Below are 22,147 nucleotides of genomic sequence, written 5' to 3'. Positions count from 1 at the left end.
CAATAATGAATGATAGTATAGAACACAGAAATAGATCTTACTTACTTACTGGCTTTTAAGGAACCCGGAGGTTCACTGCCGCCCTCACATAAGCCCGCCATTGGTCCCTATCCTGAGCAAGATTAATCCAATCTCTACCATCATATCCCACCTCCCTCAAATCCATTTTAATATTATCTTCTCACCTACGTCTCGGCCTCCTCAAAGGTCTTTCTCCCTCTGGCCTCCCAACTAACACTCTATATGCATTTCTGGATTCGACCATACGTGCTACATGTCCAGCCCATCTCAAACGTCTGGATTTTATGTTCCTAATATTATGTCAGGTGAAGTATACAATGCGTGCAGCTCTGGATTGTGTAACTTCCTCCATTCTCCTGTAACTTCATCCCTCTTAGCCCCAAATATTTTTCTAAGAACCTTATTCTCAAATACCCTTAATCTCTGTTCCTCTCTCAAAGTGAGAGTCCAAGTTTCACAACCATACAGAACAACTGGTAATATAACTGTTTTATAAATTCTAACTTTCAGATTTTTTGACAGCAGACTAGATGACAAAAGCTTCTCAACCGAATAATAACACGCATTTCCCATATTTATTCTGTGTTTAATTTCCTCCCGAGTGTCATTTATATTTGTTATTGTTGCTCCAAGATATCTGAATTTTTCTATCTCTTTCTAAGGATAAATCTCCAATTTTTATAGTTCCATTTCGTAGAATATTCTCGTCACGAGACATAATCATATACTTAGTCTTTTCGGGATTTACTTCCAACCCTATCGCTTTACTTGCTTCAACTAGAATTTCCGCGTTTTCCCTAATCGTTTGTGGATTTTCTCCTAAAATATTTCTCGTCATCCGCATAGACAAGAAGCTGATGTAACCCGTTCAATTCCAAACCCTCTGTGTTATCCTGAACTTTCCTAATGGCATATTCTAGAGCGAGGTTAAAAAGTAAAGGTGATAGTGCATCTCCCTGCTTTAGCCCACAGTGAATTGGAAAAGCATCAGAAATAGACCTACTACAAATTATTATTTTTAATTATTATTCACCTGGTGCTTTCATCTCATTTGCAATTTCTCCCATATTTTTAGAAACCATATTATTATCGTAATATTATTTAAAAGTGTAATTTTACAGAATGTATCTTTTCTGAACTAAAACGAGTAATTTATCCGCATCGATCTCCATTATGAATAATGTGCATTATAGAACAATAGTATTTCGTAGATAGAGAAAGTGTGCAATCATAGCCACTACTAACGCATATGCATTACACTGCAGCTATCAGAAGTCTTCTTGCGATGAACTTCAAGCAGTCATTCGATATTGTCTCTCCATGTCTGTTTGTTACCGTCATACCGCGTCTGATTCTGTGTGCACCTTATAAGAAATCAATGGGAGACAAGTACCATCAGACAAAATGTTGCGTCGTGTCGCGTATGATTCTGTGTGCACCCAGCCTAAGTTCACAGACTACTGGTAACCGGGACTTGTTATTGCTACAGCATTTACATTGTATAATGGTTCTCTCCATTGATGAATTTGAATCACCGAGTCACCTATTTCTTTTATAAAGTGAAATGAATGAATGAGTAAATAAATAAATGAGTGGATAAATGAATAAATAAATGAATGTATGAATAAATTAATTAATAAATGGATGAGTGAGTAAAAAAATGAATGAGTAAATAAGTGAATAAGTAGATGAATGAGTGAATAAATAAATGAGTAAGTGAATAAATAAATGAATGAATAGATATAAAAATGATTGATTAAATAGATGGAATAAATAAATGTTTGAGTAGGTAAGTAAATAGAGTGAATAAGTAAATAAATAAATGAGTGAATAAACGAATATATGTCCATTCAAAGTTAATGCATTCATTGTTTTGTTTATAATTTACTATAATTGGTATGTATTATACTGTGATATTACGTTGAATGTCCGATGTCGAAACCAGCTGTGGTTATCACGTGGGATGTCACGTAGTTATGATTTTTTCCGCTAAAAATTTTTCTCGCATATAATACGCACCCTGAATTTTTTTTTATAAAAAATTATGGAAAAATTGCGTCTATTACGCGAATAAATACGGTATAATTATCATTGTGTAATGTCTCTGGTTGTTCGTAAATTTACAGTTATTTCGTGATTTATAATGAATCCAATGAATAATTTATTTTCAGTGTGTTCCTTACTCCAGACACCTTTTTCTCTATGGAAAGATGACAATAAATGTGATGTATTAATGTAGAAAGACCAACACAGTGCTTTGGAGAAAGTTTGTTGTAGATTAATCAAAGTACATGTTCTAATACTTTCACTTACTTACTTACTGGCTTTTAAGGAACCCGGAGGTTCATTGCCGCCCTCACATAAGCCCGCCATTGGTCCCTATCCTGAGCAAGATTAATCCAGTCTCTATCATCATATCTCACCTCCCTCAAATCCATTTTAATATTATCTTCCCATCTACGTCTCGGCCTCTCCAAAGGTCTTTTTCCCTCCGGCCTCCCAACTAACACTCTATATGCATTTCTGGATTCGCCCATACGTGCTACATGCCCTGCCCATCTCAAACGTCTGGATTTAATGTTCCTAATTATGTTAGGTGAAGAATACAATGCGTGCAGTTCTGCGTTGTGTAACTTTCTCCATTCTCCTGTAACTTCATCCCTCTTAGCCCCAAATATTTTCCTAAGCACCTTATTCTCAAAAACCCTTAACCTATGTTCCTCTCTCAAAGTGAGAGTCCAAGTTTCACAACCATAAAGAACAACCGGTAATATAACTGTTTTATAAATTCTAATTTTCAGATTTTTTGACAGCAGACTGGATGATAAAAGTTTCTCAACCGAATAATAACAGGCATTTCCCATATTTATTCTGTGTTTAATTTCCTCCCGAGTATCATTTATATTTGTTATTGTTGCTTCCAGATATTTGAATTTCTCCACTTCTTTAAAAGATAAATTTCCAATTTTTATATTTCCATTTCGTACAATATTCTCGTCACGAGACATAATCATATACTTTGTCTTTTCGGGATTTACTTCCAAACCTATCGCTTTACTTGCTTCAAGTAAAATTCCCGTGTTTTCCCTAATCGTTTGTGGATTTTCTCCTAACATATTCACGTCATCAGCATAGACAAGCACCTGATATAACCCGTTCAATTCCAAACCCTCTCTGTTATCTTGGACTTTTCTAATGGCATACTCTAGAGCAAAGTTAAAAAGTAAAGGAGATAGTGCATCTCCTTACTTCAGCCCACAGTGAATTGGGAGCGCATCTGACAGAAACTGACCTATACGAACTCTGCTGTACGTTTCACTGAGACACATTTTAATTAATCGAACTAGTTTCTTGGGAATACCAAATTCCGTAAGTCTAATACTTTCACTAGAAATTTTAAACCTCGTTGGTATGGGGAATATTATTGGCTGTGTGACAGTAGTTTGTATTAAAAGCTTTGTTTTTGGCCGTGTTTACTAATCGTCAAAAAGGGTGCGTGCAACTATAATAGCATGACAGTTTTGAGTAATATTACAAGAGCAGTTCGCAAACATGCGTCTCCTTTAGAGTATATAAATAATTGTGCCGGGTTCAAAGAGCATGAAAAAACTTGAGTAAATTTGTAGTTGCACTTACGACTGCATTAAGGTGAATTTTATTCATTTTGAATCTTGCGTACACTACTTTTAGCACTTGAATATAATTAATTGATTAACTAGTGGACTTACTCGTGTTAATTATGTAAGATTTGTGCGGCTTACAGCTGTTTCAGTGCTTCACGCACCATCCTCAGAGTAGAATTTTATTGTAATTGATAAAGTAAAGTAGCTGGTTTGAGGTAGGAAACAGTAATAAACTCGTTTCTTGGTGACGTTTCCCTCATCCGGTTCCTTCTTGCCTACTGTGGTAGTATAACCACGGTCTAGTATATACAGTCACGAAACTCAATACGTACGTAGTAAATACGCATCCATAAATAGTTGCTAACCACTAGGATCGCTACTATTGCCTCATTACAATGCGAAATAGTATCTGCACAGTCTTATTGTTCCTAGTACTCTCATAAACTCAAGCTTCGTGTCTGTATATACTAGACTGTGGTCAACGAGTTAAAAAGCTCGTTGACTGTGGTATAACCCCAGATCACATACATAACAGATTGCTCATCCCTATGTTAAAATCGGTAGCACGTTGAAGAGAACAACTACCAGGATCGCCCCCATCCGCTGTAAACGAACACGAGATGGCAGTACAGTCGCTAATGCAATTCTTTTTTTTTTAGATGCTTTTATTAAAAGTACCAGGTCTGTTGGACTCTTGTCTTTTACAAAAATATGATTTTACAAATTGAAATTTAAATAGGTTATGTTAAATAAAATTGATTAAGAAGGCCGTCAAAGACGGAAGTATTTGATGCAATTCAAATGAGAATTATGACGTGACTCCTTATGTAATAACTAGATGGCAGCATAGTAAACCTGACAAAAGTTGTTACTGTCAAAGCCTATAAGGCCGAGCAATCTGGATATATATGATAAACTGACTGGGATCACCTCGATATGGGGTGGGCACGATATAAAACTTTTACGTAAGCCAGTAGATTTATTATAATCCAGTCTTTCAATGCCGCCTGTTAGAATGTGGCAACTTTCTTCCTAGCACAGAGCTGCTCTATTAATAGGCCTAGGCCTACCACTTGCCCATCCGTATATCCAGGAACTTGTGTAAGGCACAATAAACATTTTACAAATCGTAAAGTAATGTGTAAAGTATTAATAAATTATAATAATTTATTTTGTATGGCTTACCTTTCCCTTAGCCCGGTAGTTCCATATGTCACTTTTTCTGCTGTCATGAGTTAACAGCACATAGAATTTTGTATCGAAAAATAGAGTAATATGAAAATGTTTGTGATAATATAGCCTATGCTCTCGGCTCCACAAGTAAAGAACCCTGGCCTCACACCACTTCTACACAGATGACAGTGATTGACAGGCCAGTTAGGGGAAGTAGACTTGCTAAAACTTTCAGCTGTTGCCACGTTTGCGCTTGGCTTGATTCTTTAAATGTATTTTCTTTTGCAACTGATTGGATTCTTTCAAAAATAGAAAATTCACAACATAGCATACTCGGCGGTCTCCTGGCGGTATCTTTGTCCACAGTTTCACTAATTGGGGGAGGGTGTCAGTCAGATTTATGGCTTCCTGAACCCAACCCTGCAACGAAGGTTCTTTACTTGTGAAACCAAGAGTAAGCTGACTTGAGTTTTGATGTAAGTACGCAATTTTCATTATTTAGTTAGGATATAATGAGGTAAGGGTAGGGTAGACTAGATTAGGTTACGCTGGATTTAATTGCTTATTGACCTGATGACTAAGACACATGATCATTTTGATTCAGTATACGTATTGTATGACGAAACAAATTCCCAGAGTTCAACTTCTTCAGCAGTTGTCGCCATTGTATGCATGGATAAATGCGTGCAAGATTTTCCGAAGTAAAGGAAAGATGTGCCTGTTTGTATATGAAATATCATTTTAACAGTGTTTCAGTCTTGAGATTATGTTCGTTTAAATTATAACAGCTGTCGTGAGATATGAAGCAGTTCTTCTTAGTTTGGAATGCAGTGTGAATGCAACTTCACGAAGTATTGCAGTGCTTCAAGGGAATGGAAACTCGGTTGTGTGTTATTCCAGTTGACTATATTTTAAGTTAAATAATACAATAATAAATAAATTAGAAGCACTTGCGGTGGACAATGCTGGGACCAGACTCGTCGTATTCCTGCTTGGAGATCCACATCTGTTGGAATGTAGACAGCGAGGCCAAGATGGACCCACCGATCCAGACGGAGTACTTCCGTTCTGGAGGAGCAATGATCTTGATCTTCATGGTGGAGGGAGCAAGGGCAGTGATCTCCTTCTGCATACGGTCGGCGATGCCAGGATACATAGTGGTGCCGCCTGACAGAACAGTGTTGGCGTACAGGTCCTTTCGGATGTCCACGTCGCACTTCATGATGGAGTTGTACGTGGTCTCGTGGATGCCGCACGACTCCATGCCCAGGAAGGACGGCTGGAACATGGCCTCGGGACAGCGGAAGCGCTCGTTGCCGATGGTGATGACCTGGCCGTCGGGCAGCTCGTAGCTCTTCTCCAGCGAACTGCTGGATGCCGCCGTCGCCATCTCTTGCTCGAAGTCGAGAGCCACGTAGCACAGCTTCTCCTTGATGTCCCGCACGATCTCGCGCTCGGCCGTGGTGGTGAAGGAGTAGCCTCGCTCTGTCAGGATCTTCATCAGGTAGTCCGTGAGGTCGCGGCCCGCCAGGTCCAGACGCAGGATGGCGTGAGGTAGCGCGTACCCTGGGATGCAACAGCGATGAGTTTTTAAACACAGTTTTCATTGCTACAGGTTACTCATTGTATGTCAAATGGATCTTTGCCTACCGATAAAGTCGCAAACCCCAAAGAAATGCTACGCCTCGCTTCCCAGTTCTCTAGGATAAGATTACCAGTGGCGTAGCGTCAATGTAAGCTAAAAAGCTCAGCTTCCCCAGTTAATAATAATTTCATAACAAACCCGCAGTTTATGAACAAAATTATTTATTAATTTTAATACTATTTATATTTACGCGTTAAATATTGTGATGCGGCAGCTTAGGATGATTTGTGATGCAGCAGTAAACATGAAGTCTGCACACACCAGCTTCCAATCCCCTTATTCTTCTGTGTAACCCACCCCGCAGTTTTTCCATCTCTTTCTAAAAAAACTACTCTGGTCGCAAGGCTCGCAAGAAGCTAGCTTTAACATTGAAAAGAATTTAGTTTCCGAGTTATCCCTTTCGTGAGTTGTGTTTAGTTGAAGTGTTAGTGTGCACTGTGGCTGATATAATAAATAATGAGTGCAATAACAGTTTCTGACACCAATTTGCTTGAATGTTTAAGACAATTACATTTTCAAGACTGACTTACGAACAAAAGTGTGATTTAAAAAACCACCGACTCCCTTGCTATCAGTGAAGGACACAACCAAGACAGACGCATACTTACGTAATTAATTACTAATACTGTATTTATTGACCGTTAATATTGTGCTTTCTCTAAAATATATGACAGGGAGTAAGCTAATGTTAAATTATACGTAAACGTGTCTATTTGTTAGAGATATGTGTAAACCATGAAATCATAATTTACTACGTACTATTTGAGTTATGTCTTATCGGTGTTACTTACGAGGTTCCAACCAATCTTCTGACTGCTGACATTGACTACTATTTATTTTAAAACTATATTTTTGCAATACGTTTTCTCATATGTACAGTAGTGGCAAAAAAAAACTGGACCGACCCTTGTAGCTGATTTCAGAGCCTTGTTCACTCCAGAGCACGATAGACTGGTAACGAAGACTTTCGTGGTTCGAATCCTGCCTGGGAAGAAAACTTTTTTTTTTTCCTTATTCAAATTTATTCCTAATACTTTTCGATTGCTGGTAAAATTCATGTTCTGGAAATAATAAGTTAATTAAGTAGTAAAATATCGCTGCAATCGAAAAGTATTGGGAATAAATTTGGATAAGGAACAAAAAAAAAGTTCCCTTCCCAGGCACGATTCGAACCACGAAAGTCTTAGTTAGCAGTCTATCGTGCTCTGAGTGAACAAGGCTCTGAAATCAGCTACAAGGGTTGGTCCGGTTTTTTTTTTTTTTTTTTTTCCACTACTATACATGGAAGACAATTTTAGTTAGCTTCCCCTGCTCAAAATTTCATGCTACGCCACTGAAGGTTACCAGGCGTCCCCGTTTCCCGGGGACAGTCCCCGAATTTTTTATTTTTGTCTCCAAATAAAATTCGTCCCCTGAATGTCCTTGAATTTTATCATTCATCCTCAGATATCCCCGAATTTTAAGTGTTAATTATTATAATTTTAAGAAAATACTGTTGAAAATCTCAGTGCCTGGAATATTCATTCACAAGATAAGATACCTGTGGAATGCATATTGCATATTGAAGAGAAAACTTTGAACCGCCAGTCCAGTCCATTACTTTTCTGGATGAAATAATTTATTTTATGAAATTTCTTTCTTGAAGGAATATGTGACTTCAGAAAAAAACAGCAAAGTGGAATGAAGAAAATGCTGATCTTTGCTCAAAATGGAGTGAAATTTTAAAAAATTTCTCCGAGAAAATGATCTTCTATGTACAACTCCAGAAGTTGAGCGAAATATCTCCGCATATTCCTAGAAATAATGTTCAGTGAAGAAACTTTTTTCTTCTGTGAAGATGATGTGGAGATCCAAAAAATCCAGAATTAGTTTAGGAACTATTCGAGCCATGCTTGCTGTTTTAATCAACTTCATCTTGACCTGTCAGTAACTTGCTGCAAAATTAGCTTAAAAAAAGTTCACTCTTCTCAAAATACCGGTAATACCGGTAAATAGAAATAATATTTTTAGTGTGTAAACACAGAATGGGTATTTTAATTATTTGAAATGTGTAAAAACAACATACTGTATAAGTGAATGAAAAACTAACAGAAATGTTAAAAGTAGTTTTTTCATTTATCGATAACTGCCCTCGGAAATTGTGAAAAAAATCTGGTAACCCTACTGTAGGACTGAAAGCAATTCAAGTAGTTCTATGTAGGGACTGAAAGAATATGCGGGTTTCTGGCAGAGTAAAAGAACAATTTACGGTTCATTGTCCGTGTAACTACTGTAACTGACTCTTTCTGTCGCTCCTTCTCAATTCGACTATCCTACTATGCGCCTCTAGAGTGAATAGTTAAAGGAAATAATTTATGTAGAGAATTTTATTGTTAAACTATTAAAGAAGTGAATTATTGCGGAAGGAGTGAAATATATTGAGTAGTGCAAAAGTCACTTAACAATGAGTAGTATAAGGAATTGATTTTTTTATTGTAAGGTGGAACCACCAAGGGATAATACTCGTAGTTTCATCATGACAGATTGGCTATATTGTCTTAAAAATAGCTGGCTGATTATTCATTTGTTTCATTGTTTCGTAACCAGTGACTTTTGCGCCAACCCTACTTATAATGGAATAGTACATTATGCAACGAGCATATAATGATAGTAATTAAGAAGCGAGTATGGATGTTTATGAAACGAGCGCAAGCGAGTTTCATAATTTTCATACGAGCTTCTTAATTACCATTATAGGCGAGTTTCATACGACTTTTTATGCTCGACCATATTTCTAACTTGAAATTGCCGGTATTCAGATGTATATATTTTATTTATATCTGACAAGATCGGAAGTGACCTTGTTCTAGGTCGTGATTTGTGAGATGTGCGCAGACGCGAAAATATTGATTTTTTCCGAGGAACAATAATGTCATTGACCTTGATGTAATCCCGTTAAACTTGGTATAACCTTGATTATTGAATTCGACATTGAAAACGAGATGACAAATTGAATTTATTTGAATATTATTTACAATTAACGCTAATTATTATAGTAACAGAACATAACCTTCTGCAAAATTATTGGATTTCCAGCCTTCGTGACTTTTCGCTAATTCTCTTTCGATTGCATATCCGAGAATAATCGATACTTGCGGTTTTATAACGGTACAAAGCTGACTTGTCATTGGCTGAACACCTGTAAGCTGAGTTGTCATTGGCTGAAAACACCTGTACTTTAATGAGTAGGTGTACTTTAATGACATACATTAAAGGACTGCTACCAGGTGTATAATTACTACATTTCGGCATGGTCGAGCATAAAAGTATTTATTTTGCTTATGTGACACCGATTGTTTTTCCAATATCAGAAATATAAAGAAACCATTTTCTTTAGATAAGTTATCTTAGTATCAGATTATTGTCAATAATTTATCCGGAAATGATGCACAGGAAGTATTATAATCGCTTTTATATAAAAAGTGACAGAGGATTAAACGAATCCTATTAATTAAATGAAACTTTTATGCTGTTCGTGATTGTTATTGTGAGCATGGTTGGGATTGACATTTCTTTTCATTTCTATTTTTTTTTACACTCTCAGCATTTAAACTTAACAAGTCTTTTCGTTAATTACTTCGTAATTGCTTCCTCATTCCATGAGGCCTAGTCTCGAGACAGCAATGCAATAAATTGATGGTCGAAACGATTCACACATCAATATGACGCCATTGAGTTGTTTGAAATTTTAATAGATACTGTAATATTATGTCATTACAGGGAACTGGATTCATTTGGAAATTAATACCACGGTTAAGTACTTTAGAATTAGACTAGACCTATGTTAAATTAACCATTTCTGTCTTCATACTCTCCGCATTTATTAATCACTCCCATTTGTATAAGAATAAATTTTATTGCATATTTCGTTAAGCTTTTACATTTGCTGTATATATTCCCAGCCCGAGCGAAAGAGCTCGGCTCTTATCGCTTGTATCACGTAGCGTACTTGTATGACGTCACTCTATAAACAGAATGTGTGACCACATTTCTCGAATGTCAAGCTCATAAACGTTCCCCCTTAAAAATCTTGCTGAATAAAGGCTGGTTCACAATAAACCGGGAACGAGAACCAGAATGAAAACGAGAAGCAGAGGACGTGAATATGAACTATTTTGATTCACAATAAACCGAGAACGTAGACGACTATGCATATCGATATGCATGTCAGTAACGATATGTAAAGTCGATATTACGTATTCTGATGTTATTTATGTACAATTGACCAATAGCGTTCTCTCATGAATATAAGGCAACCAACATAAACACAGGTTAACCAACTTCGAAATTTCAACTGAAACATCTCATTAGGTACGATACCATATATATATATATATATATATATATATATATATATATATATATATATATATGCCCATGCATCTTTATCACAACCTATTTTAAGTCTACCATAACGTAAAATAATTAGAGAAGAAACATTTGTAATAGAACAAAAATGAACACAACAGTAGTTATTGAATTGAAGCATGAATATGTAGTGTGTAATACAACCAATACAGTAATAAAATATGATTCACTTACGATCGGTGTTCAGAGATGCAGCTATTGGAAGCCACGTATTCTCCTTCATTTTCTCATCTTTATACGAGGCGCGCCACTTATCGTAAACGTGAGGATTTTCCTCAACACTCAACATTAGAATCTCATCAAATAAAACTTGCTCCATGACGCACAGCACAGAACAAAATAATGCATAGGTTATGTCACGGTCTTCTTGCTACAAAATATACGACGACAAAATAGCTTTTAGATGGCAATAGAATGAATCTAGCGGGCTGTGATCGGAAACGTGAACGCCAAAGTTGAAACTTGGCCAACTCTCCGTTCCCGATCCCGGCTCCGGCAAGCTTTTCGTTAATTGTAAATGCTCACATTTAGATGTACACATTTTAACAATTTTACCGTTTTCGTTTTCGTTCCGATTCTCGTTTCTGGTTTATTGTGAACCAGCCTTTACAGTATAGCTCACATAACCTAGGTACAGTACTAAAACCGTAAGTTAATAAATTAAATCAAATGTCTTACACTTTGGGATTATAAAATGTTTTTTTTCTGTATAATCTAGAAAATGAAAGTGTATCTTATTTTGGAGCTTAGTAAATTATTTGATTTTTGTATGTCTCTTAAATAATTGTGCAAGAAAAACTGTAAGCATCAATTCTGATGCAAATTTTTATTTTTGTGGAGTTCATTCCTGAAGATATGATATGACGGAAGAGAAAGAATTGGTCGTAATTTAGTACACCCTGTACATACCTTCATAAATGGGCACGGTGTGTGAGACGCCATCGCCGGAGTCGAGGACAATACCCGTGGTACGTCCCGACGCGTATAGTGACAACACCGCCTGGATAGCTACGTACATGGCCGGCGTGTTGAACGTCTCGAACATTATCTGCGAAAACAATCAAATGATAATTATGAAAAATTAAACTGAAACAACCTAAATTCTAGACAAGCCAAGAACCGTACTAGACCAAAACAATATGACGTTACTGGCTAATCTGTGATTGGTTGGAAGCCAAAACCAATAAACGCTATAAAATACAGGGCGATTCAAAAGTCGTTTACAACGTTTGAGGGATGGTAAGGAAGTTCAAGAGGAACAACTTTTTTATGTACGAAAATTCATGTACATCGATCGTTTTGCGGAAGAGCAATGTGTTAGCGGCGATGTTGCCAGAGTGCTGAAACTTCCAACTTAATTTTCTAATTAACCTTATATTTAATCACAAAACGTAATATAGGCTTTCTATTCATTTAAATGTACTCTAATGTCCCTTTCAATCTGTAGGATTATTTCACTTCCACTCCGTATATTAAATTTATTTCTCTCTGTTGAACGCGTGACGTCATTTAGATATGCCCTTATAACATAGACGTAGAAGTAAGTTTTTTTAAGCTGGGTTATTTAACGATGCTGTATGATATTATATATGATATGATATTTGTCATTCAGCTTTACAATTCACAATTATGGTGGACCTTCACATTTCTGTTTTTCGATCCACCATCCCTTTAATACATACAACTCTTTTCTATTTGTGTATTCTTTGCCGAGAATTTCTTGATTACTTTCTAATGTTCTGTTAAGACTGAATTGCTATATGTCCTTCCCCCTCTATCCTCTTCTATTCTCTCCCTCCTACCTAGACGTCTCCCTTCCATTTCTCGCTCATCTATTAAATATTGCATATTCCTTCCTTAATAATTTGCGTTATTTATTTATTTTCTTCTCTACCCTCAAATCCTACCTACACTTAATCATTGTTTTCCCGCTATTTTCTCCTACATTACTTGCCGACTTTTCCGTTTACTCTATTTTACAACACTTACATCACTTTTTTTCTATCCTCTGATTATTTACATATTTATCTCTTTCTTTTTGCTTCGCTCCTAAATTTCCTATTGTATTATCTCTTTCCATATATTTATTTCTATAATACTCCTACAGTTATAGTACCCCTGCTACTACTCCCAACCCATACATTGAAAAACATGACATATCTAATTCACTTAATTACACTTGCAATTTCTCTCTCATTCCACTTCACATTTGTTGAGATGATTTTTTTTTTCACTTTACTTCTCTTGTATTCATTGTTTGATAGTCTATCTTATTACACTCTTACCCTGTCTTCTTATACTTAACACTTTCTTCTCTGCTCCTTTTCTTACACTTTTGCCACCCCTAACTTTCTTGCACTCACTTTTTAGCACTCTTCTTCTTCTTCGCTAATAACCTCTCCAAAGCCCTATCTATTCTGTCCTCACAATCACTAATATCTGGCAGTCGCTTCATTCCTTCACTCGTTCTTCTCACGTCTTCTCTTGCATTTAACGATGCTGTATGAACTTCGTTGATATTATTGGTGATATCGATATGAGACCGATGATTCGCCGTAGATTTCCTGACATTCGCCTTACAGTTGGGGAAACCCTTGAAAAAAAGTTCTTCGCGGTATGAAAACCATCTTGAAGGCAACAGACGCAGTGTCTCGATTCCTAACCTGAGTCAAGTATTGATCATGATGTGCTCTTCATGACCGCTTTTAAACAACGAAACAACTTTTTCTTCAACTTGCAAATTGCGAGTAAATTTATACACGTAACGATGAAAGAGTAATGGAACGGAGAAAAATTCTCTCCGACGCCGGGATTTGAACCCGGGTTTTCAGCTCTACGTGCTGATATATAAAATATATAAAATAATAAAAATAAAAAAATAAAAATAATATATAAAATAAAATAAAATAATATATATTATACACGTAAGTCAGTATTCGCGCTGTTACAGGAAACATAATTTTGGTGATTTATAATATTAAAAAATGGTAATTTCACGCATATTTAGGCTTTTTCAAGGCATAAATTTCCAGGTCTTAATGTGTGAAGCGGTCATTCGTGAGTGCCTCTGCGAACTCACCTGGGTCATCTTCTCGCGGTTGGCCTTGGGGTTGAGGGGCGCCTCTGTGAGCAGCACGGGGTGCTCCTCAGGAGCCACTCGCAGCTCGTTGTAGAAGGTGTGGTGCCAGATCTTCTCCATGTCGTCCCAGTTGGTGACGATGCCATGCTCGATGGGGTATTTGACTGTCAGGATGCCCCTCTTGCTCTGCGCCTCGTCGCCCACGTAACTGTCCTTCTGCCCCATGCCCACCATGATGCCCTGTAAAACACGACCATCATGGCGTTTCAGAGCAAGAAAATGCTGTTACACCCTAACAACTATTATTGAAGTTCTAGTGTTTTCAAGGAAATGTTTATTTTATTTTTATGCTCGGCCAGGCCGAAATGTAGTAATGATACACCTGGTAGCAGTCCTTTAATGGATGTCATTAAAGTACAACTATTCATTAAAGTTCAGGTTTTCGATTATTCTCGAATATGCAATCGAAAGACAACGAGGGAAACGTTACTATAATAATTAGCGTTAATTGTAAATAATATTCAAATAAATTCAATTTGTCATCTCGTTTTTCAATTCTAAATCAATTTCCAGGTTATATCAAAATTAGTTCATGTTATTCTCTAAATTATATCAACGTCAATGACATTATTGTTCCTGGGAAAAAATCAATACTTTCGCGTCTGCGCACATCTCACAATTTAAGAGCTATGAACAAGGTCACTTCCGATCTTCTGTCAGATACAAATAAAATGAATACTTCTGAATAATTTCAAGTTAGAAATATGGTCGAGCATAAAAAGTCGTATGAAACTTGCCTATAATGGTAATTAAGACGCTCGTATGAAAATTATGAAACTCGCTTGCGCTCGTTTCATAAACAAACATACTCCCGTCTTAATTACTATCATTATAGGCTCTTGCATAATGTACTATTATTTCACTGAATAGCCTATTTATCATATCATGTCCTGCGCCGTAGCTGTGTGGTCTAAGGCGCCATACATTGGACTAACAGTACGGAATGAGTGCCGGTTCGAATCTTGTGGGGAAGAAATTTTCTCATGACATTTCGGCCAGTGTATTGGACTTTGGGGAGCTACATTGAGTAGCGAAATCGGGTTTCAAAAACCTGCTGCAGCGGCTAGGGGGATCATCGTGCTGACCACACGTTACTTCTGCACTGCTTAGATGATCGTTCACCTCTGCTGAGGCATTGGCTTTTCAAGGGCTGTCGCGCCACAGATTAATTATATTACTTTTTAGTATTAACGTAGCTTTTCTCAGCGTTTTTTTTCTGTATATTAAAATAGTGTTCAGTAGTAATACCGTAAAATGAATTACAATGCAGCGTGCGAAAACTTAATCAGTAACGCTTTGAACAGACTATTATACATACATACTGTATATCAGCAACATTTATTAGAATGATTACATACTCAGTTACTGGTACGCTATACATTTGCAGGTGGGTGAAAGTTGTTCGGAAGTAACCCTATCAAAGGGTCGTAGATAGGTGTAAGAATGTGTGTGGATGTACAGTCCGCGCCACCGTTTTTGGCGTGTGAAATAAGTAATGGAAACGTTATGTGCGAGTGTTTTACATTTGCTGCAGTGAGTCTGACAACTGTGTTTGGCAAATGGCTGATGTGACGTGTATAGGAAGTGATACAATTCTCAGCTGCACTAGCAACATGCTCAGAAACTGGACACTGTATGTCTAGGACATACGACAAAAACGCTGGCGCCAGCTGTAGTACGAAGGAGAATAACCTCATCCGCCAAAAGTAGGATAGCAATGGCAAAGGGAGTTTTCAATAGAAAAAGGAGCATCTTCTGCGGACCTCTAGAAAAATAACTAAGGAAGAGACAAGTGAAGTGCTTTGTGTGGAGTGTGCCCCATACGGGCAGAAATATTAACAATACGATGAAGTGAAGAGAAGCGACTGGAAGCATTTGAAATGTGGATATGGAGAAGAATGGAGCATGTGAAATGGACAGGCAGAATAAGAAATAAAGCTATGCTAGAAATAATGGTTTAAGAAAGAATAATGCTGAAACTGATCAGTAGGGCTCGGAAGTTGAGGAAAAAAAAATTTTTTTCGAGTGTCCGAAGACGAGGCCCAACACAATATATGTTTATTTTGGGTCATTGTAAGCCGTAAATGGTGGGTACTGTTTGTCCCATTTTGTCTTTTTCGGCGGTTTTTTGACTTATTGATCCTTTCTTTAGCCTTTTTTTTTAGGTCTTAATGGCTTTTTTTTTTTACAACTTCAGCTTTTTTCGACTAAATTTTTACTGTCATTTTTACAATTCAAGAATCCACCACGAGATCTCACTTGCTTCAGGTATATACCAATGGCATCCGTTGATGTGGAGAGAAGTTTCTCGATGTTTCGCAACGTGCTGTCAAAAAATCGACACACCTAGGAACCCGATATATTAGGACTCATGTTTTTTTACTTGGTTATTTAACGACGCTGTATCAACTACGAGATTATTTAGCGTCGATGGAATTGGTGATAACGAGATGATATTTGGCGAGATGAGGCCGAAGATTCGCCATAGATTACCTGAAATTTGTCTTAAGGTTGGGGAAAACCTCGGAAAAAAGTCAACCAGGTGATCTGCCTAAGCGAGAATCGAACCGCGCCCGAGCACAACTACGGATCGGCAGGTAACCCATGTTATTAAGCTTTTTTCCTTGTTTTTATTAATACTAGGCCTACCACACTTTAGAATGTCGAAAGCTCTTTTTAAAATGAAGATTACATTGAACATCTGTCACGTTGACGAATAAATAGGCCTACTCATATGTAGAAAATTATTAATTTATAGCCCATGTTTATTAGATTTTTTCCCTGATTTTGATGAATACTACCACCTCTCGTAATACTGAATACTTCTTTTTAAAATGGAAATCACATTGAACATCTATGTTGTTGTGGAACATGTCTACTCATATCTAGGAAGATATTAATTTTAGGACTCAAGTTTATAGAAATTTGTTTTCTTATTTTTATGAATACTACCACCTTTCGTAATACTGAATACTTATTTTTAAAATGGAAATCGCATTGTACATCCATGTTCTTGTGGAACATGTCTACTCATATCTAGGAAGATATTAATTTTAGGACTCAAGTTTATAGAAATTTGTTTTCTTATTTGGATGAATACTACCACCTCTCGTAATACTGAATACATCTTTTTAAAATGGAAATCGCATTGTACATCCATGTTCTTGTGGAACATGTCTACTCATATCTAGGAAGATATTAATTTTAGGACTCAAGTTTATAGAAATTTGTTTTCTTATTTTTATGAATACTACCACCTTTCGTAATACTGAATACTTATTTTTAAAATGGAAATCGCATTGTACATCCATGTTCTTGTGGAACATGTCTACTCATATCTAGGAAGATATTAATTTTAGGACTCAAGTTTATAGAAATTTGTTTTCTTATTTGGATGAATACTACCACCTCTCGTAATACTGAATACATCTTTTTAAAATGGAAATCGCATTGTACATCCATGTTCTTGTGGAACATGTCTACTCATATCTAGGAAGATATTAATTTTAGGACTCATGTTTATAGAAATTTGTTTTCTTATTTGGATGAATACTACCACCTCTCGTAATACTGAATGTTTCTTTTTAAAATGGAAATCGCATTGTACATCTATGTTGTTGTGGAACATGTCTACTCAATCTAGGAAGATATTAATTTTAGGACTCAAGTTTATAGAAATTTGTTTTCTTATTTGGATGAATACTACCACCTCTCGTAATACTGAATACATCTTTTTAAAATGGAAATCGCATTGTACATCCATGTTCTTGTGGAACATGTCTACTCATATCTTGGAAGATATTAATTTTAGGACTCAAGTTTATAGAAATTTGTTTTCTTATTTGGATGAATACTACCACCTCTCGTAATACTGAATGTTTCTTTTTAAAATGGAAATCACATTGAACATCTATGTTGTTGTGGAACATTCTACTCATATCTAGGAAGATATTAATTTTAGGACTCAAGTTTATAGAAATTTGTTTTCTTATTTGGATGAATACTACCACCTCTAGTAATACTGAGTGTTTCTTTTTAAAATGGAAATCACATTGAACATCTATGTTGTTGTGGAACATGTCTACTCATATCTAGGAAGATATTAATTTTAGGACTCAAGTTTATAGAAATTTGTTTTCTTATTTGGATGAATACTACCACCTCTCGTAATACTGAATGTTTCTTTTTAAAATGGAAATCGCATTGTACATCTATGTTGTTGTTGTTGTTGTTGTTGTTGAACAAGTCTACTCATATCTAGGAAGATATCAATGTTAGGACCCATGTTAACAGAAATTTTTCTTGTTTTGATGAATACTGTCGTAATATTGAATGCTTATTTTTGAAATGGAAATCACATTGAACATCTAAGTTGCTGAACAAGTCAACTCATATCTCGGGAGATATTAATGTTAGGACCCATGTTAATATAAATATTTCTTGTTTTGATGCATACTACCAACTGTCGTGAAACTGAATTTTTTTTTAATGGAAATCCCATTGAACATCTATGTTGTCGAATAAGTCTACTTATATCTCGGAAGATATTAATGTTAGGACCCATGTTAAAGAAATTTTCTTTTTTTTATGAATACTACCAACTGTCGTAATATTGAATGTTTTTTTTTTTCGAAATGGAAATCACATTGGACATCCATGTTGTTGAATAAGCTCTACTCATATCTCGGAAGATATTAATGTTAGGATCCATGTTAATAGGAATTTTTCTTCTTTTCATGCATGCTACCAACTGTCGTAATATTGAATGCTTTTTCTTTTTCGAAATGGAAATCACACTGAACATCTATGTTTTTTAATAAATCTACTCATATCTCGGAAGATATTAATGTTAGGACCCATGTTAATATAAATTTTTCTCGTTTTGATGCATGCTACGAACTGTCGTAATAATGAATTTTTTTAAATTGGAAATCACATTGAACATCTATGTTGTTGAGTAAGTCTACTCATATCTCGGAAGATATTAATGTTAAGACCCATGCTAATAGAAATTTGTTTTCTTGTTTTGATGAATACTACTACTACTACTACTCGTAATATTGAATGCTTCTTCTTAAAATGGAAATCGCATTGAACATCTATGTTGTTGTTGAACAAGTCTACTCATATCTCGGAAGGTATTAATTTTAGGACACATGTTATATAAATTTGTTTTCTTGTTTTGATGAATACTACTACCACTCGTAATATTGAATTCTTCTTCTTAAAATGGAAATCGCATTGAATATCTATGTTGTTGTTGAACAAGTCTACTCATATTTCGGAAGATATTAATGTTAGGACCCATGTTAATAGAATTTTTTTCTTGTTTTGATAAGTACTACCAACTGTCGTAATATTGAATGCTTCTTTTCGAAATGGCTACCACATTTAACATCTATGTTGTTGAACAAATCTACTCATATCTCGGAAGTTATTAATTGTAGGACCCATGTTAATAGAAATTTTTATTTTTTGGTGAATACTACCAACTGTCGTAATATTGAATGCTTCTTTTTTTAAAATGGAAATCACATTGAACATTTATGTTATTGTTGAACAAGTCTACTCATATCTAGGAAGATATTAATGTAAGGACCCATGTTAATATAAATTTTTCTTGTTTTGATGTGTAGGCCTACCACCAACTGTCGTAATATTGAATGTTTTTTTTAATGGAAATCGCATTGAATATCCATGTTGTTGAACAAGTCTACTCATATCTCGGAAGATATTAATGTTAGGACCCATGTTAATATAAGTTTTTCTTGTTTTTATGTATAAGTCTACTATCAACTGTCGTAATATTGAAAATTTTTTTAATGGAAATCACATTGAACATCTATGTTGTTGAATAAGTCTACTCATATCTCGGAAGATATTAATTTTAGGACTCAGGTTTACAGAAATTTGTTTTCTTGTTTTGATGAATACTAGGCCTACCACGTCTCAAAATATTGAATGTTTTTTTTTATCGCCCTGTATATTGTACAATCCCATACTACATAAAAATCCAGGTTCTACTGGTTGCAATAAATGTGGCAGTTGTTTAGAAAAACTCGTTGAGAGAATTTCGAGTGCAGGGAGATATTCCCTTCGGCGCTAGGTGATGGTAAAATAACACCCTTTCCATTTTGCCCCGGTACCCGCTTCGCACACACACGGCACTTTCACTATCACTGACACTGACGTTACCTGGTAGCGTGGGCGCCCCACGATGGACGGGAAGACGGCCCGCGGGGCGTCGTCGCCCGCGAAACCCGCCTTGCACATCCCGGAGCCGTTGTCAACGACCAGAGCGGCAACGTCGTCGTCACACATGTTGAGGAGATTGTCTGCAAACTATGCGGCCTACACGGCGCGGCGCGCTTAAATACGGGCCCCTGACCCACTAACGCGCCATCGCGCTCGGCCGGCCGCTTCCTTTTGCGGCATGTTGGCCACCCTGCCATCTGCACACCGTTTCGCACGCTTCTCTGACGATATCAGTCGCAGCGATTGATAAGGCGATAATCCGTGTGCAGATACGCGAGTCCATCTTTAGAGACCGATTTTGACCAAATTTGGTACCTGTAAACAGAGTGATTCATAAAGTGGAAAATTAAAAGTGTCCAGTAGGCTTATTTATTTTACTTATTTAGTTGTCCTATACTTGGCAAGTTGCCTTTCCCTACATATAACTCCCCAATACATCAGATTAGTTTGGATTGAACTTGTGGTAAAATGAGATTGCATGACCTTACGTACGTCAGCCTCTCGACTTTGTTGTACACCCCTCAATACCTAACATTGCAGTTCTGTTCCTTGAACGAGTTGCAGAACCTTCGATTCAATGTTTCCTTTCAATCGACTATTTAATGGCGCGTATTCAACTGCGCAATTATCTAGCACCACTGAACTGACGATAACATCATTATGTTTGAATATAATGCGTCCGAGGATTCCCCATAGAATCACCTCACTGCCTTACAGTTGGAGAAGAACGTCGAAAAAAGTGACAGAGGATTCATAGAATCCCTAGAATTGCGTGAAACTTGTATACTGCTCGTGATTGTTATTATGACCATGGTTGGGATTGTAAGAATGTTTGGGATTTGAAGTAACATTTTGATATTTCTTTTAATTCCTATCTTCATACTCCTCGAATTTAAATTTAACAATGTGGAGCCTTCTCGTTAATTACTTCATAACTGCTTCCTCATTCCATGATGCCTAGTCTCGAGACAACAATGCAGTTGATAGTCAAAACGATTCACACATTAATATGATGCCAATGTGTTGTTTGAAATTGTAATGAATTGTACTGGACTTTCTAAATTTCTCATATCCCGGGCGTTGGATCTGGAGAGGAGGTTCGGTTGAATGGCCACCCCGTTCCCCTGATTTGAAGCCTCTTGATTACTTCTCGTTTATGAGACACTGGTGGAAGAGCCAGAAACACTTTCAATCAGGATACTCGCAACATCTGACGTGGTTCGGGTGATATTAGGGTAGGCTATATGGTAAGGTGACCAGCTCTTTTTTTTTTCCGAGGATAAATATCGACATAATTATGAAAAATATTTTTAACGTTAGCTAGATTGTCGTTCATTTGTATTGGTTATACACAATATTTAAAGAATTGAAAACTGATAGTTATTCTATTTACAGGCTAAACTACTGTATTTTTTCAGAAGAATGAATTTTTTTAACCTCTAGAATCCTGAGACATTTGTTGCTTTATTTTTGAAGTTCGATATAATTCTACACTAAAAAAAAAGTCACTGACACGAGGAAAAATGCTGAAAAAATTCTGTAGGTTGGGCACAAATGCAGGTATATTATACTACACTACGGGTCTCTGCACGTACATCTTATATCATAATCATGTATGAAGTACAGTAGGCCTATAGTATGATATACTCTCAGAACTCAGGAGGTTAAGTAGGTCTTCTCTAGATCCCAACTTTTCAACAAATTCCTGATGGGTCATGTTGAAGTTGGTTAAGATAGCAAACATGGCACAAAGAGTTTCTAAACCCATTCTGGGATTTTGGGATGTCCACATCATGTTCATTGAAGAAACTTTCTCCACTGAAGCATTACTTCCAGGACGCAAAGGTAGTTCTGTCAACTTCTGGAGTTGTGCACAGGAAATTA

The 22,147-nt window shown here is 36.4% G+C and overlaps 1 protein-coding gene across 1 annotated transcript; it reads right to left on the bottom strand.

The window, feature by feature from the left end:
• Positions 1-5,701: 5,701 nt before the first annotated feature.
• Positions 5,702-20,366, bottom strand: LOC138710975 (actin, clone 403-like). Its single transcript, XM_069842211.1, has 4 exons — positions 20,204-20,366; positions 13,949-14,188; positions 11,779-11,917; positions 5,702-6,383 (listed from the first exon to the last, which is right to left on the bottom strand). Exons 1-4 carry the CDS (start codon positions 20,327-20,329, stop codon positions 5,758-5,760), a joined length of 1,131 nt encoding a protein of 376 aa, XP_069698312.1. The 5' UTR covers positions 20,330-20,366; the 3' UTR covers positions 5,702-5,757.
• Positions 20,367-22,147: the final 1,781 nt, after the last annotated feature.

This window comes from Periplaneta americana, chromosome 12, assembly GCF_040183065.1.
Source record: "Periplaneta americana isolate PAMFEO1 chromosome 12, P.americana_PAMFEO1_priV1, whole genome shotgun sequence".
In the NCBI taxonomy this organism is placed as follows: domain Eukaryota; kingdom Metazoa; phylum Arthropoda; class Insecta; order Blattodea; family Blattidae; genus Periplaneta; species Periplaneta americana.
Note: the sequence above shows the minus strand (reverse complement) of the source record. Positions and strands in the feature narration are given on the sequence as shown.